Raw genomic sequence first — 16,993 nt, 5'->3', positions numbered from 1 at the left:
CATTAAATCAATTGCAAGATCACTGAACTCCATTCCATACGACAATATCATATGGGGGGAGATTTCAACATGACTATAGATGCAACACTTGATAGCTCTAATAATAAGAGATCTGACATATCACAGAAAGAAAAACTGTACTTAAAGCTATTCTCCAAGCTCATAACTTGGTTGATACATGGAGAGAAACTCGCCGACAAACGAGGTTATACCTACTTTTCTAGAGTCTACCGTCCATATTCCAGGATAGACTGGATTCTTGCTAACTCAGAAAATATACCTTCACTGTTGTACTCTAGACATATCCCCTCTTCATGGTCAGACCATGATAGTGTGCTCTCTGTGTTTAAATTTGACCTAGCAACCTCACGACTCTATAAATGGAGATTAAACGAATCCTTATTATCGGACCCCCAAATGAGATTAGTTGAACGTGAACTTAAAACCTTCTTTCTCTCGAACACTACTCCAGATGTGTCTGTGGGCAACGTGTGGATGGCCCACAAAAATACATCACGGGTATATTTATTAGGATCGCCTCCCAAAAAAAGAGAGACTGCCTCCAAGAACAAATATCACTTGAAAATGAGCTTCTTAAATTAGAAATCGCCAACCAATCGTGCCCCTCATTATACCTAACCAAAGAATATACAATTTAAAATTGCAATTAAATACTTTATTAACTATACATACTGAAAGAGCAATACGGTGGACACAAGCGACATTTTATCGGTTTTCCAACAAAATGGATCGAATGCTTGCAAGAAAATTAAAGCAAACAGAGAGATTAAACTCGGTCTTCTCTATAAAAGACGAGCAGTCCCAAACGACTTTGAACCCAAACAGAATTTACAAAACATTCCAGAATTATCAAAAGCTGTACACTGATAATACGAATTTCTCTTTGCCCAAACTAAATGACTTTGTCTAATATCCCCCTACCCTCTTTAACCTTGACTTACGCTACAACACTACACGCTCCTATCTCTGAGGAGAAAATTGCCTCTACTATCAAACATCTAAAAATTGGGAAGGCCCCAGGGCCCTGATGGGCTAACGGCACTATATTATAAAATTTTTTCGACAATACTGACTACACATATCCAACCATACTGTAATAGCATGTTAACAGGTCAGCCAATGCCACCAGAATTCTATACTGCACATATTGCAGTTATTCCAAAGCAACAGAGGGATCCTTTACTTACCAAGGACTACAGACCTACAGTTGTGACCAAAAGTATTGACAACCCTGCAATTCTGTCAGATAATACTCAGTTTCTTCCTGAAAATGATTGCAAACACAGATTCTTTGGTATTATTTTCTTCATTTAATTTGTCTTAAATTAAAAAACACAAAGAATTGTCCTAAAGCCAAATTGGATATAATTCCACACCAAACATAAAAAAGAGGGTGGACAAAAGTATTGGCACTGTTCGAAAAATCATGTGATGCTTCTCTAATTTGTGTAATTAACAGCACCTGCAACTTACCTGTGGCACCTAACAGGTGTTGGCAATAACTAGATCACACTTGCAACCAGTTGACATGGATTAAAGTTGACTCAACCTCTGTCCTGTGTCCTTGTGTTTACCACATTGAGCATGGAGAAAAGAAAGAAGACCAAAGAACTGTCTGAGGACTTGAGAAACCAACTTGTGAGGAAGCATGAGCAATCTCAAGGCTTCAAGTCCATCTCCAAAGACCTGAATGTTCCTGTGTCTACCGTGCGCAGTGTCATCAAGAAGTTTAAAGCCCATGGCACTGTGGCTAACCTCCCTAGATGTGGACGGAAAAGAAAAATTGACAAGAGATTTCAACGCAAGATTGTGCAGATTTTGGATAAAGAACCTTGACTAACATCCAAACAAGTTCAAGCTGCCCTGCAGTCCGAGGGTACAACAGTACTATCCGTCGGCGTCTGAATGAAAAGGGACTGTATGGTAGGAGCCCCAGGAAGACCCCACTTCTTACCCCGAGATATAAAAAAGCCAGGCTGGAGTTTGCCAAAACTTACCTGAAAAAGCCTAAAACGTTTTGGAAGAATGTTCTCTGGTCAGATGAGACAAAAGTAGAGCTTTTTGGGCAAAGGCATCAACATAGAGTTTACAGGAGAAACCGTGTGCATGGCATTATGAAGTCTGAAGACTACCAACAAATTTTGCAGCATAATGTAGGGCCCAGTGTGAGAAAGCTGGGTCTCCCTCAGAGGTCATGGGTCTTCCAGCAGGACAATGACCCAAAACACACTTCAAAAAGCACTAGAAAATGGTTTGAGAGAAAGCACTGGAGACTTCTAAGGTGGCCAGCAATGAGTTCAGACCGGAATCCCATAGAATACCTGTGGAGAGATCTAAAAATGGCAGTTTGGAGAAGGCACCCTTCAAATATCAGGGACCTGGAGCAGTTTGCCAAAGAAGAATGGTCTAAAATTCCAGCAGAGCATTGTAAGAAACTCATTGATGGTTACAAGAAGCGGTTGGTCGCAGTTATTTTGGCTAAAGGTTGTGCAACCAAGTATTAGGCTGAGGGTGCCAATACTTTTGTCTGGCCCATTTTTGGAGTTTTGTGTGAAATGATCAATGTTTTGCTTTTTGCTTCATTCTCTTTTGTATTTTTTCATTTAAGACAAATTAAATGAAGATAATACCAAAGAATTTGTGTTTGCAATCATTTTCAGGAAGAAACTGATTATCTGACAAAATTGCAGGGGTGTCAATACTTTTGGCCACAACTGTATTTCTCTATTAAATCTAGATCTTAAGATATTCTCGTCCATAATAGCCAATAGGATCAATAAATGTTTACCCAGCCTCATTCACAAAGATCAGGTCGGATTTATCCCAAAAAGACAGGCCCTGGATAATATTCGCAGGAATCTAAATCATAAGGCCCCTTTACATTTAGCGATGCACCAGCGATCCTGGTCAGGATCGCTGGTGCATTGCTAAATGGTCGCTAGTGAGCTGCCAAACTGGCAGATCTCACAGCGATGTAGCGACGCAGCAGCGGTCGTTACTTACCTTTCAGACGCGGCGTTGAAGACATCCTCCCGCCCGCGCGTCGCTCGTTGGCGTCAGCAGGAAGCGCCCGACGAGAAATGGAGTTGCACGGTCTCGCGCGATCAGCGACAGACAGCAGGTGAGCCAGTCGGAGGCAAGTATCACACATAGCGATATCGCTAGCAATATCGCTGCTGCGTCACAAAATCGGTGACGCTTCAGCGATATTGCTAGCGATATCGCTATGTGTAAAGGCCCCTTTATTCATACCGACAAAAATCTCCCTTGGTCCTGTTGGCTTTAGATATAGAAAAGGCTTTTGACACTGTCATCTGGCCATATATGTTCCATATACTGTATAAAATGGGAATTTTGCAACAATTGACTCACGTAAGCTCCTCTATAATAACCCGGTGGCTTACTTGAACCTTCGACCACCCCCTAACCAATAATTATTAGCAGGGGAACCAGGCAGGGGTGCCCTCTGTCCCCTGCCCTATTCGCTATAGTGATGGAACCACTGGCTCAAAAGATCCACCTACACCCCGACATAGTGGGCCAAAATGTGGGTAAACATGAATACAAGGTCAGTCTTTTTGCCGACGACCTCCTATTAACTTTAAAGAATCCTCACGTATCGCTACCTAATCTTATAAAAACACTTAATCATTTTGAGGAGGTCTCTGGACTTGAGGTTAATATGGATAAATCAGAGATTTTGTTCCTGAATATTTCACCTGCGGTCCAAGCTTCCATACTAAGTAATTTTCATTTACGACACGCAAAGCAACATATCACTTATTTAGGAATTAAACTTATCACGTCCAAATCTACTCTATTTAAATATAACTATGCCCGTCTCCTTCATAAGTTACCGCAAACTTTCAAAATGGTCTTCCCCATCCCTTTCTTTTTTGGGAAGGATCCACTTGGTAAAAATGGTTACATTGCCTCATTTAAAATGATAAACTCACACATTCTGCGCTTTATTTGGAATAAAAAACCCCTTATACCTCAGTATACCTTGTTTAGACACAAAAGACAAGGAGGACTCTCACTACCGAATTTTGCACTCTACTATAAGGCGGCCCAGATTGCTCAATTGGCAGTGGTGAACGCTGAACAGCAGGCACCTATCTGGCCACAAATAGAAAACTCTCACATAGCACCTTACACCTTGGAAAGTCTGATTTGGGCCACGGGACCTTTACCAAAAGATATGGATATACACTCGCCATACACCTCTCATTCACTACGTGTATGGATAACCAATTGATTTCAATTCGCATTGCAGTCCCAACCATCTCCACTTTTAAAATTGTTCAACAATCCCATGTTTCCGCCAGGGGTAGCGTCAAGGATTCACACATGGTGGGAACAAAATAAATTAATTAGGCTGCAAAATTTATCTACTCACTTTAAAATAATGCCAAAACAAGACTTCATCACAAAACATCAAGTACCAAGGTCTGAAATTTTTGTTAGAACAAATTTTCCATTTTTTACAAAAAATAACTGCAAACTCAGCAGAATCTAAACCTACATCTTATGAACTAAAATGTCTATATGACCCATTGGGAAATGGTCTTATATCCCATCTTTACTCTATATTTCCACAACCTAGGGAGTGCTTGAAAATGAAGGTTATGGAACAATGGGAGGAAGACTTACAAACCTCCCTTACACCTCAAAGGTGGTACAAATGCTATGAAAATATAGTAAAAGGTAGTAATCCAGGTTCACTCACTGAAACGTCCCTCAAATTGTTTCACAGAATACATTATGTTCCCAGTTTCCTACACAGCGTTTACCATACGGTATCTGGCAATTGTTTCAGGGGTTGCGCTGATGACGGACACACTCCACATATGGTGGACATGCCCGATAGTGAAGTCTCTCTGGAAAGAAGTCATAAAATTAACCCCCAAGGGTGGTTTGCACGCTCATGACCAGGCCAATTTTTTACAATTCTGACCACTGTCCCTTTATGAGGTAATAACTCTGAAACGCTTCCATGGATGCCGGTGATTCGGACATTGTTTTCTTGTGACATATTGTACTTCATGTTAGTGGTAAAATTTCATTCAAATACCTTGCGTTTATTTGTGAAAAAAAATGGAAATTTGGTGAAAATTTCGCAATTTTCCAACTTTGAATTTTTATGCCCTTAAATCACAGATACGGCACACAAAAGAAACTTAATAAATAGCATTCCCCACATGTTTACTTTACATCAGCACAATTTTGGAACCAAATTTTTTTTGTTAGGAAGTTACAAGGGTTAAAAGTTGACCAGCGATTTCTCATTTTTGCAACACCATTTTATTTTTACGGACCACATCACATTTGAAGCCACTTTGAGGGGTCTATATGATAGAAAATACCCAAGAGTGACACCATTCTAAAAACTGCACCCCTTAAGGTGCTCAAAACCACATTCAAGAAGTTTATTAACCCTTTAGGTGCGTCACAGGAATTTTTTGAATATTTAAAAAAAAAAAAATGAACATTTAACTTTAAAAAAAAAAAAATACTTCAGATTCAATTTTTTTTTATTTCACCAAGGGTAACAGGAGAAATTGGACTGCAAAAGTTATTGTGCAGTTTCTCCTGAGTACGCTGAAACCTGATGTGTGTGTGGGGGGGGGGGACCACTGTTTCGGCGCACGGCAGAGCTCAGGAGGGAAGGAGCGCCGTTTGACTTTTTCAATGCAAAATTGGCTGGAATTGAGATCGGACGCCATGTCACGTTTGGAGAGCCCCTGATGTACCTAAACAGTAGAAATCCCCCACAAGTGACCCCATTTTGGAAACTAGACCCCCCAAGGAACTTATCTAGATATGTGGTGAGAACTTTGAACCCACAAGGGCTTCACAGAAGTTTATAACGTACAGCGGTACAATTAAAAAAATCATATTTTTTTCCACAAAAATGATCTTTTCACCCCCAATTTTTATTTTTCCAAGGGTAACAGGACCCTAAAAGTTACTGTGCAATTTGTCCTGAGTACGCTGATACCCCAAATGTGTGTATAAACGACTATCTGGGCGCATGGCAGAGCTCAGAAGGGAAGCAGCGCCATTTGACTTTTTTGGCTGGAATTGAGATCGGACACCATGTCGCGATTGGAAAACCCCTGATGTACCAAAACAGTGGAAACCCCCCACAATTGACACCATTTTGGAAACTAGACCCCCCAAGGATCTTATCTAGAAGTGTGGTGAGAACTTTGAACCACCAAGGGCTTCACAGAAGTTTATAACGCCCGGGCGTGAAAATAAAAAAAATCGTATTTTTTCCACAAACATGATCTTTTAGTCACCAATTTTTTTTATTTTCCCAAGGGTACCAGGAGAAATTGGACCCCAAAAGTTGTTGTCCAATTTGTTCTGAGTACGCTGATACCTCATATGTGGGAGAAAACTACTGTATGGGCATACGTCGGGGCTCGAAAGGGAAGTAGTGACGTTTTGGAATGCAGACTTTGATGGAATGCTCTGCGGATGTCATGTTGCATTTGGAGAGCCCCTAATGTACCTAAACAGTGGAAACCCCCACAAATGACACCATTTTGGAAACTAGACCCCCTAAGGAACTTATCTAGATGTGTGGTGAGCACTTTGAACCCCCAAGGGCTTCACAGAAGTTTATAACGCCCGGGCGTGAAAATAAAAAAAATCGTATTTTTTTTCCAAAAACCTGATCATTTAGTCCCCAATTTTTTTATTTTCCCAAGGGTAACAGGAGAAATTGGACACCAAGAGTTGTTTTGCAATTGGTCCTGAGTACGCTGGTACCCTATATGTGGGGGTAAAACACTGTTTGGGCACATGGCAGAGCTTGGAAGGGAAGGAGCGCCGTTTGACTTTTTCAACGCAGAATTGGCTGGAATTGAGATCAGCCGCCATGTTGCATTTGGAGAGCACCTGATGTGCCTAAACAGTGGAAACCCCCCAATTCTAACTCCAACACACCCCTAACCCTAGCCCTAATGGGAAAATGGAAATAAATACATTCTTTTAATTTTATTTTTCCCTAAGGGGGTGATAACAGAGGGTTTGATTTACTATTTATGGCGGGTTTCTTTTTATTGTAAAAATAGTTTTTGCATCACCACATATTGAGAGCTATAATTTTTCCATTTTTTGACCCACCGAGTCATGTGAGGTCTTATTTTTTGCGGGATGAGTTGACGTTTTTATTGGTATCATTTTCGGGCACGTGACATCTTTTGATTGCTTTTTATTCCGATTTTTGGGACGCAGAATGAACAAAAACCAGCGTTTCATGAATTTCTTTTGGGGGGTGCGTTTACACCGTTCCGCCTGCGGTAAAATTGATAAAGCGGTTTTATTCTTCGGGTCAGTATGGTTACAGTGATACCTCATTTAGGTTTTTTTATGTTTTGGCGCTTTTATGCAATGAAAACAATTTTATATAAAAAAAAATTATTTTTGCATCGCTTTATTCTGCGAGCTATAACTTTTTAATTTTTTTGCTGATGATGCTGTATGGCGGCTCGTTTTTTGCGGGACAAGATGACGTTTTCAGCGGTACCATGGATATTTATATTTCTTTTTGATTGCGCGTTATTGCACTTTTTGTTTGGCTGTATGATAATAAATCATTATTTTTTGATTAGTTTTTTATTTTTATTTTTTAAGGGGTTCGCTAAAGGGGTTAATTAGTGGGACAGTTTTATAGGGCGGGTCTTTACGGACGCGGCAATACCAAATATGTGTACTTAGTTTTTTTTTATTTCCAAAAAATGAATTAGGGTATATATTTTTTTTATTATTTAGCGATTTTTTTAAAATTTTTACACTTTATTTTTTTTACTTTATTACATTGTCCCAGGGGGGACATAGCTGTCATGTGACAGATCGCTGATGTCACATCACGGATCACTGTGACAGATCAGCGATCTGTCACAGGCACTGCACAGGCTTTCCTCATGCCTGCGCTTTGCAGGCACTGAGGAAGCCAGCTCCCTGCAGGCCCCCGTCGCCATCTTGGATTTGGGGACCTGCAGGGATGGAGCCCCCCCCGCAGCAGCGCTGCACATTGCGCTCCTGTGGGGGGCTCAGGGAAGCACGGAGGGAGCCCCCTCCCTGCCGATGCTTCCCTTTAAGCCCGGTACACCGCAATCTTGTTTGATCGCGGTGTGCAAGGGGTTAACGTGTCGGGGGCGGTCCGTGACCGGCCCTGACACATTGTGCCGGGTGTCAGCTGTGATAATCACCACGTGGGCGCCGCTGATCGCTGTGACGTACTATTCCGTCCCTGGGAATTAAGTCCCAGGGCACATGGATGGGATAGTATGTCACATGACAGAAAGGGGTTAATCAACACTGTCCTGAATAAGAAACTACTACTAACACCGACAGCGTTACTTCCAGGGGACAGACCAATCCATGCCAATAACAAAACGTGCCGACTTATTGATTTTATTACTATGGCAACTAGAAACCACATAGCCAGTAAATGGAAAACTAATACGTTGTCAATATTACAGGTGAAAAAACCAGTTGACCTAATGTATGAAAAAATAGAAGCCATTAGATCTGACTTTTGATGTTTTCAGAGGTATCTGGGAACCTTGGATCCAGGTGCAAAACAATGATGATCTCCCTAGAATGATATCCCTATCCATGTAATATATAAATATAGTTATTATCACTGTTGAACATAGGACATGAAACAAATATTCCACTATTTCACATCGACTCATTTCTTAACAGCACTCATTGTCCATCCCCCCTTTCCCCTTCCCCATTAACCCCAACTTAGTTGTGTTAAGACTGTTATTCTATTGTTTTCTAAAGCTAAGACTATGATAATAAGGATATTGTATATTTTTCCATTTATCCTCTCATATGTCCCCCTGCGAGGGGACCCTTGTGCTTTGATATCAATGTCTTTCATGTTAAAAGATATTCATGTTTTCAATAAAATCGTTGAAACTAAAAATCTTGGCAGTTCAAACTTACAGGTATTTATGATCAATACCTCTATAGATAGCAGACACACCATAAATTGATTCTGCTATAGATCTACATATAGAGTATAAATTCATTAATCTCTTTCTATAAATAAAAAGAAAAGAAAAGGTGTCCGTTTTCTAATGCTACAAGTAGCCTCCACAGCAGACCTGGCATTTCAGCCATCATGCTGGATGGGGGTTATCCTTGTACCTCGGCAGGCTCCGGTGCGGACTGGTTTCTGCTGAAGGGGTCCTTTATCCAGAAGATTATGGAGATTCATAAGCCATCCTAGAAGGGACCTCATTTTTGTCAGATTGTTCCAAAGCAATGGAGGGCAGGAGATTTGAGCCAAATATCTAGAGCAGAATCAAGATAGATTTTTATCACTAAACTCTTTGGCTCCAAAGGGCCTAAACCACGACATTGAATTTTGTGTTCATGAACCAAAATGGATACTTGCTCATTCTTTTGAATTCTTTTCCTCCTCGCTTTTTTTTATTTTTTTTTAAATCTTGGGTGAGTGATGCATTAGGTTTATACAGCTTATTGCTAGGCATTTCCACCTACTGTTATTCTATATGTAACCCAGTAGCTACAAATATCCATCATCTTTATCATAACTGCCCAGAATAATATATTTTCACCATCTCTATTTGATATGTGGCAGAATTGATACTAATAGCCATCACTGATCACAATTGCTTAAATAGACTTGCAAGTACAAATTGATTGATATATTGTTAAGCAATGGAATAATTTTTGAGACAAGTTGTATAGAATGCCCCTTTTTTGTGTTAGCATCCACAAGAAGGCGCAAGCTGCAGAGCTATCCAGGTGCATCAATTTGTATGGGTGCAAAGCTGGGAGTTTTCAATCTTCTCCTGCAATCTTCAATCCACATACCCCGAAAGTGAAAGATTTCCGGGCCGCTTCTTACCGTGACGTTACATGCTATATTCCAGCATTCCTCCGCTCAGTTACCAGATACGCTACTGGCCGGAGCACTCTGGTCACAGACTTGTTAGACTTACCAGACGACTCACAGCATTTGGCTGCATCACCTACATTTTTATTGATTTTAAATAAAAGATCCCTACAGCGGGCACCAGTACACACGGGAGCTTTCCGAGGTACAAGGGTAACCCTAATCCTCCAGTGAACTGCTCAAAGGAGGCTATATCAGCAAACTGTAGGTTGTGTTTTTGTTATTCCTTCTTATGATTCGCATGCATGATTGTTAGTGGAAATGGTAGGTCTGCAGTGGGAACTATTTGTAGCATTATAAACTGACACTTTTTAATGGAAAGAGATTGATGAACACCAAACTGACTCCAGGCTTCTTGCTGCCCCGCACCCATTTCTAATTGATTCTGGATACAGGACCCTTACAGCGGACCCCAGCACACACAGGAGCATTCTGAGGTACAAGGATAACCCCCATCCTTTAGTGAAGTATAACAAGGACACTATCAGCAAACCGCAGGTCTTTTTGTTAATTTTAGGTTTCATATGCATGATTGTTAGCAGAAATGCTACGATGCTGTGGACGCCATTTGCAGCATTATAAACAAACATTTTTAATAGAAAGATTAATGAATTATTTATACTCTATACGTAAGATCTATAGTCCAAACCCTAGATTTGCGGTGTTAGAAGAAACAATTTATGGTGTGTCTGCTATCTATAGAGCGGTATTGATCATAAATCCCTGTGTGTATGTTTGAATTACCATGACTTTATATATGCAATTCTTATGGATATATTCATCATTGTACGTCTTTCTTCCTCCCCATGTCCGTCCACCAGCTGTTTAGCGCGACAGTATCCAGTTTGTATTTGATCCCCTTTCTCTATGGGTTTGCCACACAGGACCTGTTTTTCTGTCGGGCGTTAGTGTCTTTGCTCATGTTACTTTCCAAATCATCTATTGCTAGACCACTTTGGTACCAGATTGTAGGCATAATTTAGTACCATAATGAAATGCCAAAATGGAATTCAGCCGCAGCCAGTGGAAACCGGTAATTTTGCAGTAGTTCCACATTATAAATCATGCATTTAATTTCTATGTAATAGAAGTTTATGGGGAAAAGAATCTGTCACACTTACCAGTACATGCTCAAAAAGAAAACCTTTACACGTAAAATAGACTTAAAGTTTTATTGCTTATTTCACATGTACAAAGATACAAAACTGAAAACACATTCAGCCTAAAAGGAGGACAAGGATATGAAGAGACTACAGCTTAAGACAGACAACCCTGGAACTCAGATGGCATATAAAAAACGTTTAATAAATGAAGACATTTCTCCAAATAAATGTTCTGTGACAGAGCACATGAATCATGGCTGGTAGATCGCTAGTGAACAAAAGTACACTCTTCTACTCAACATAAAAAAAACATTCAGCCTTCAAGTTTACCATCTTCAGTCATCGTGCTGGAAATAAAATGGCAGGAAAGAAAAAAAAACCCCAGATCCTAAGTAACATCAAATAAATAAAGCATCACAGTGCGTCATCATACCCGCCCCGTAATCATGGATGACAAGCTACCGGACAGATTATAACCAACTGGAAACAAAGAAGTGACATCACATAGGTCAAACAATAAAACGTGTGTGCAGACATGGTATCTCTCACCTACACACATGCAAGGTGACGGTAATGTGTTTCTAGCAGTAGAAGACTATATACAGCCACTTTACACAATCCCTTACGCTGAGCAACAACCTTTCTGCCCTAGAATGGTGCTCTAGTCCTCTGTACTGATTTAATATTTAATTCTACCAGTTATTAAATTGATAATTCAGCACAGATCATATTAGCAAGTGAACACCCAACATGAAGCAAAACCTTGGCTTTTGTTTCAAGCCTAAAGATGCCATTTTAGACTCCTGCAGCATTGCTAAGATTTATTACAATAAGTGATTACTCAACTTTCCCCTCCTCCAAAAACTCAGGTGGAAAAAAAATATGGAAAATGCAACTGAACATAATGAATTTGAAATTAAAAACATTTAAAAACATAATTACATTATTTCAACACTTATTAATCAAAGACGACATTCCCTTCTCACCTAGACAATGTAGAAATAGAGAGAACCTAAAGAGTAACTGCTACAAGACTGGTGGTCTTCAACTAGAAGGACGTCTTTCAAGCACAGGTGGTCTCAGCTTTATTCAGACATTCACATTTCAAGTTAATTTATATTCTAGATCAGTGTTTCCCAAACACCAGTCCTCCCTGCCCCCAACAGTTAATGTTTTCAGGACTTCCTTGGTATTGTACATGTGATGGAAATATTAAGGCATCAGAAACTGCCACAGGTTGTCTCACTTGTGCAATACTGAGGAAATCCTGAAAACAATCTATTGGGGGAGGTGAGGACTGGAATCTGACAAAAAAATGTTCTACATGGTGGCATTAGATGACATGATTTATCTGCCACCCAGCCTAGCAATAGGTTGGTTAACGCCTGTAGAAGAAGGCGTCTTCTGGTGCATATAGAACTTACAAGAAAAATTGTGCACCACCCTTTTGCACCTCTTTATAAAGGCAAAATAAAATATTATAATAAAATAAACCTAAATAAAAAGATGCCAACAATAGATTTATTACAATAGTATAAATAAGCAGCTGAGTGGGAAAGGCTAAAATTTACCACCCAAAAGGTATCAGAAGAGCAACTATCTGTATAGAACACAGATGTAATGGTTCAAAAGTGCCAGCGTTACAGTATTTCCTGCACACCCTAGAACATGTAGCTGTGGACAGCCATCCTGACATGGAATCAAGGGCTAGAAGTTGATGAACTGAGCTTGATAGACGCCATCATCTTTATCAATCTAGAAAATAAAAGCATGTGTAAATTAAACATGTAGTTAATAAACAATGTGTTAAAAAGGGTCAAAACATTTGAGTGCATTTAGGACCCAATTCATCAAAGCTATTGTCACAATTCTGCCAAAATCCTCTTTTAAAATTAGAAAAAATTTTGTACAACCTGGTGTTTTCACAGTGGGTTTACCAAGCTCTGCCAAAATGGGTGGAATGGGGCGAGAGTGCCACAGCTTGTTTAATTCATGGCGAGCTGTGGCGTTCTTTCCTTCAAGGATCTAACTGCTCTTAATGAATCCGTGCATGTAGGCAGAAACTTGTCAATCCAGGGCAGCAGGTGGGGTGAAGCCAAAAGGAACCTGCCTGTCCGACTTATCTATGCTGCGATCTTTGTCCCAGAAGGCTTTTAAAGTGTGTTTTTCTCTGAAATGTCGCAGCATTTCAGTCAAACTTACCTAGGTAAAATTATACAGCCAGTGCTTGATACATTATGATGGTGTTCAAACTCCGATATTTCTTGACCACCCCCGGTCAGGTGCCAGCTCTCCACTGCTGCTTCGGGCTCTTTGATTTGGCTGCAGTGGTGATGTCATGACAGCGCACATCACCGCTGCAGTCAAACACAGCTCAGCGGCTCTGTTGACGTAAGCTGCACACCGCGAGGGAGAGTACGTTTGGAGTTTGTTCTTTTAAAACCATTAAATCCTTTGGAGACCAATTTATTAAAGTAGCAAACCCCTTTAAGCGTCAATGTATTTTTGGGAATTCATGGCAAATCCCAAAAACCAACATAGTTCAGTAATAAGTATCATTTCAGGTTCTTGGTATCGTACATGGCATCTCAGAGTTGGGAGGAAATGGCTTTCTGTAGCAGAATACCTTGTGCTCCATCTTGGGTGGAATGTTCGGCTTCTGTGCCAACTGTGGCTTCTTCAGAATTCCAGGCTTCTGAGGTGGTCTTACAGTTTCTTCTGCTTCATCGAACACTCCTGACATTCCATAATGCTTCTTCCTAAGATCTCCGAGACGCATTCTTTCATTCTGCAGTGCAGACTCAAGTTCAAGGACTTTAACCTTAATGATAAAAGTATGTATTAGTTTTGAGTATAAACCAAATGGGTAAATAAGGGTACTGAACTTTTACTGGCTTGTAAGCTTTAAAATTCAATTTGTCACCTTCATGCATGGATAAAATCAGTACACAAAAGTTTTTCTCCTTGTGTGCACAATATAGTGACATCCCTTACACTTGGCCACTCACTCTGGGGCACAAACCAAATTAAATATACACATTTAGTTTTTGTTTTTTTTTTACTTTACATAGGAGTTGGATGACCATGCAGTTTATTACACCTACATCCCACTTAAGTGAATAAGGACTAAGTTACAATATCACGAACAGCAGCTACTGATAGACTGGTGGGGTGCTACTATTGTCACACCCTGCAAATATTGATGGCCTAACCTAGAACTATGTTGTCACTTTTAAAGGACCAGATACCCCATCCCCCTCCTCCCATTTAACTATGGACAAAGGTTTGACTTTAAAGTGACCGTGCAGCGGCATATCGAGCAGAAGCAGAAATCTGAACCATGACTACACAGCAAAGAAAAAAAAAAAAAAAGGCAGAGAAGGCATTGTTCAGACTTAGCAATGTGCTCCGCATGCCTCTATTGTGGCCATCAGAAGTACATGACTGCAAGATTTAGTGGAGGAGGCAGTAAGAAGCAACCAGTGTGTGCCAGGGTTGAGGGTCGCTTTAAGAACAGTTCATTCACTTTTCCGCCTACTTATGAGGATTTCATATATGGGATTTTTTGGGGAAGCAGCGTATTCCTACATGTGATGTCCATAGAGACTGCACATTACCTGGCTTTCCATTTCTTCCTTCTTTAGCTTGATGAGAGACATTCCAGAGAAGTCCATGGTATCTAAATGGAAAGGTCATTAGTGATCTCATTGGAAAACATTTCAAACATCCCAATTCAAGACTACATACTAGAAAAACTACCTTTCTCTTCAATCTGCTCTTGGCCTGATCTTGTAGATGCCACCACATTTGCTGCCATCTCATTGACACGACGAGAGCACTGCTGCAGCTTTCCCAGGTTCTTGCTGTCTTTATCAGCCTTCACCTGTAGACACATAATCAGCTTCATTATAAGGATATTTCGGGGCACTTTTTGCTGGCAGAGGACCACATAACACTGCATATTTGTCACAATGATTAACTGTAGTAAAGGACAGGGCATTCCAGGAAAACAAAGTCGTATACTGTAAAGTCATCCCTCTCTGAGTATCATCGTTTTGTTTGTTCTCATCTATAGAAAAAACTTTTCTTCATTTGCAGAAATGGAAATTTTTTTCAATTAATCCAGCTTGTGACTCATTTTATTCTTCACTTCAACCCCCTCCTGCCCTCCATTGTACGTAGAGAACGCTAAGGCTATGTGACCCCATAGAAGCCATGATAAATGATCACTGTGACTTTTATGTGGTTAGACAAAGGAAGAGTCTTATTGTCAAACCCCCTAGTCACAATCTAATGGCGCCAATTGTCACAGATCCGCCATCTTTGCAATCTTAACAAGTCCAAGAGAGGCTTTGGGTGTACAATACTCATCGCTTACACAGTATACAGAAATATTGCAAACAATTCCATATTTTATTAACCAATTCATGCCTGTGTATTTTTTCCACCTCCTCTTCCAAATGCCATATATTTTTCTATTTTTATTTACATAGTTAACATTTTTTTACATCAAAGTAAATAGAACATGGCATCTCACATGATTGAGGAACTAGGCGTCTTGATATACAAGAAACATTTACCGTATTTTTCAGACTATAAGACGCACTTTTTACCCAAAAATTTTGGGGGGAAAATGAGTGTGCGTCTTATAGTCCCAATGTACGTACCAAGAGTGTGGCAGCAGCAGGAATTGGGCGATTCTGCCAACCCTGGGCTGGGAAAAGGGGGTGTTCAGTGGTCTAACGCTGCAGGGCGATGATATGACTCCCATACCAGACTGGTGCTGCAGTATTCAGCGGTGCTCGGTGGTGCAGGGACTCTGCCAAAATTTTTGAAAGCCCGGAGCCCCCCAATTCCACTGCTGCAAAGCAGTGGCCTCTGGATGGATGCCATAGGCGGTGCATGTGCAGCTTGATATATCAGCATGCGCTGCCTCCTGTGGCCATTTCCTCGGAGGCCACCACATTGCAGCAATGGATGTGCAGGGGCTCCGGCTTTTCACAAGATGTCAGCGGAGCCTCTGCACCACAGAACCAGTCTGGGATGGGATTCAGATCATCGCCGGACCACCGAACACCTCCTGTGACCCAGCTCCACCAGCACTGCAGATTCTCCCCTTGCCATCCCGGTTAGCTGAATTCAGACTGTAAGACAGACCCCCATTTCTCTCACACATTTTTTTTTCCCTATTTTCCTTCTGAAAATTTGTGGTGCATCTTATAGTCTGAAAATACTTTAGGACTTGCCTACAAATCATGTGTCTGTATAACTATCTTTTGCTTCTAATAATGACATCATTACCTTGGATGCAGCAACCAGTTGTGCTGTACTGGCAGCAATCTCATGGGATCCGACAATCAACTCCTCATACTTCCCTTTATGGAGCACGACGTTATCTGCAGACTCCCTGTAACACGGCAAACAAGCTTCAGAAACTAGTCATTACGCTACAAAGAAAACTAATGGACATCAATCATCAATAACGGATAACCAGTTTTGTATGTACAAATCATTTTATATTTAATACATCAAAATGAAAAGAAGAGGGTGAGATCCTTACACGAGTTGGGTGGCTCCCCAGCCCACAGCCTTTGATGCGGAGATCAGACCTTCTGTCCAGCGAGAGTTCTTGGCATAGAATTCTTGGGTGGTGGCTGCTCCCTGTAAAGCAGTGGCCACAAAAAATTATTTTAGAAGATATCCATCAAGATATTATCAATTTAGAATCATGTCTACATTGTAACAAATGTTACATTTCTAGAAGATCATTCTCAAATACAAGCAGCAGTAATATATTGCATATCAGAGGTTCTTCTAAATATAGAACTGACAATTTAATGACCACCTAAATGGGGAAACGCTATTAAGTTGGCCTGAATGATGCTAAATTTCTTCACTAATGGTAAGGAGGAGTTTG

The 16,993-nt window shown here is 40.6% G+C and overlaps 1 protein-coding gene across 1 annotated transcript in view; it reads right to left on the bottom strand.

Annotated features, from left to right (window-relative positions):
- Positions 1 to 11,131: 11,131 nt before the first annotated feature.
- Positions 11,132 to 16,993, bottom strand: part of HIP1R (huntingtin interacting protein 1 related) — a 209,194-nt gene continuing 203,332 nt past the window's right edge. Inside the window, exons 27-32 of the mRNA XM_073586048.1 lie at positions 16,637 to 16,737; positions 16,378 to 16,483; positions 14,836 to 14,959; positions 14,694 to 14,755; positions 13,703 to 13,897; positions 11,132 to 12,831 (exon numbers count right to left, since the gene is read on the bottom strand). Of these exons, the coding sequence (XP_073442149.1) occupies positions 12,784 to 12,831; positions 13,703 to 13,897; positions 14,694 to 14,755; positions 14,836 to 14,959; positions 16,378 to 16,483; positions 16,637 to 16,737 (636 nt within the window). The 3' untranslated portion in view covers positions 11,132 to 12,783. The remainder of the gene's footprint in view (positions 12,832 to 13,702; positions 13,898 to 14,693; positions 14,756 to 14,835; positions 14,960 to 16,377; positions 16,484 to 16,636; positions 16,738 to 16,993) is intronic.

The sequence above is a fragment of the Dendrobates tinctorius genome, unplaced genomic scaffold (genome assembly GCF_039654945.1).
Source record: "Dendrobates tinctorius isolate UK_male_01 unplaced genomic scaffold, ASM3965494v1 ptg000090l, whole genome shotgun sequence".
Classification (NCBI taxonomy): Eukaryota; Metazoa; Chordata; class Amphibia; order Anura; family Dendrobatidae; genus Dendrobates; species Dendrobates tinctorius.
This window is presented reverse-complemented; position numbering and strand designations above follow the sequence as displayed.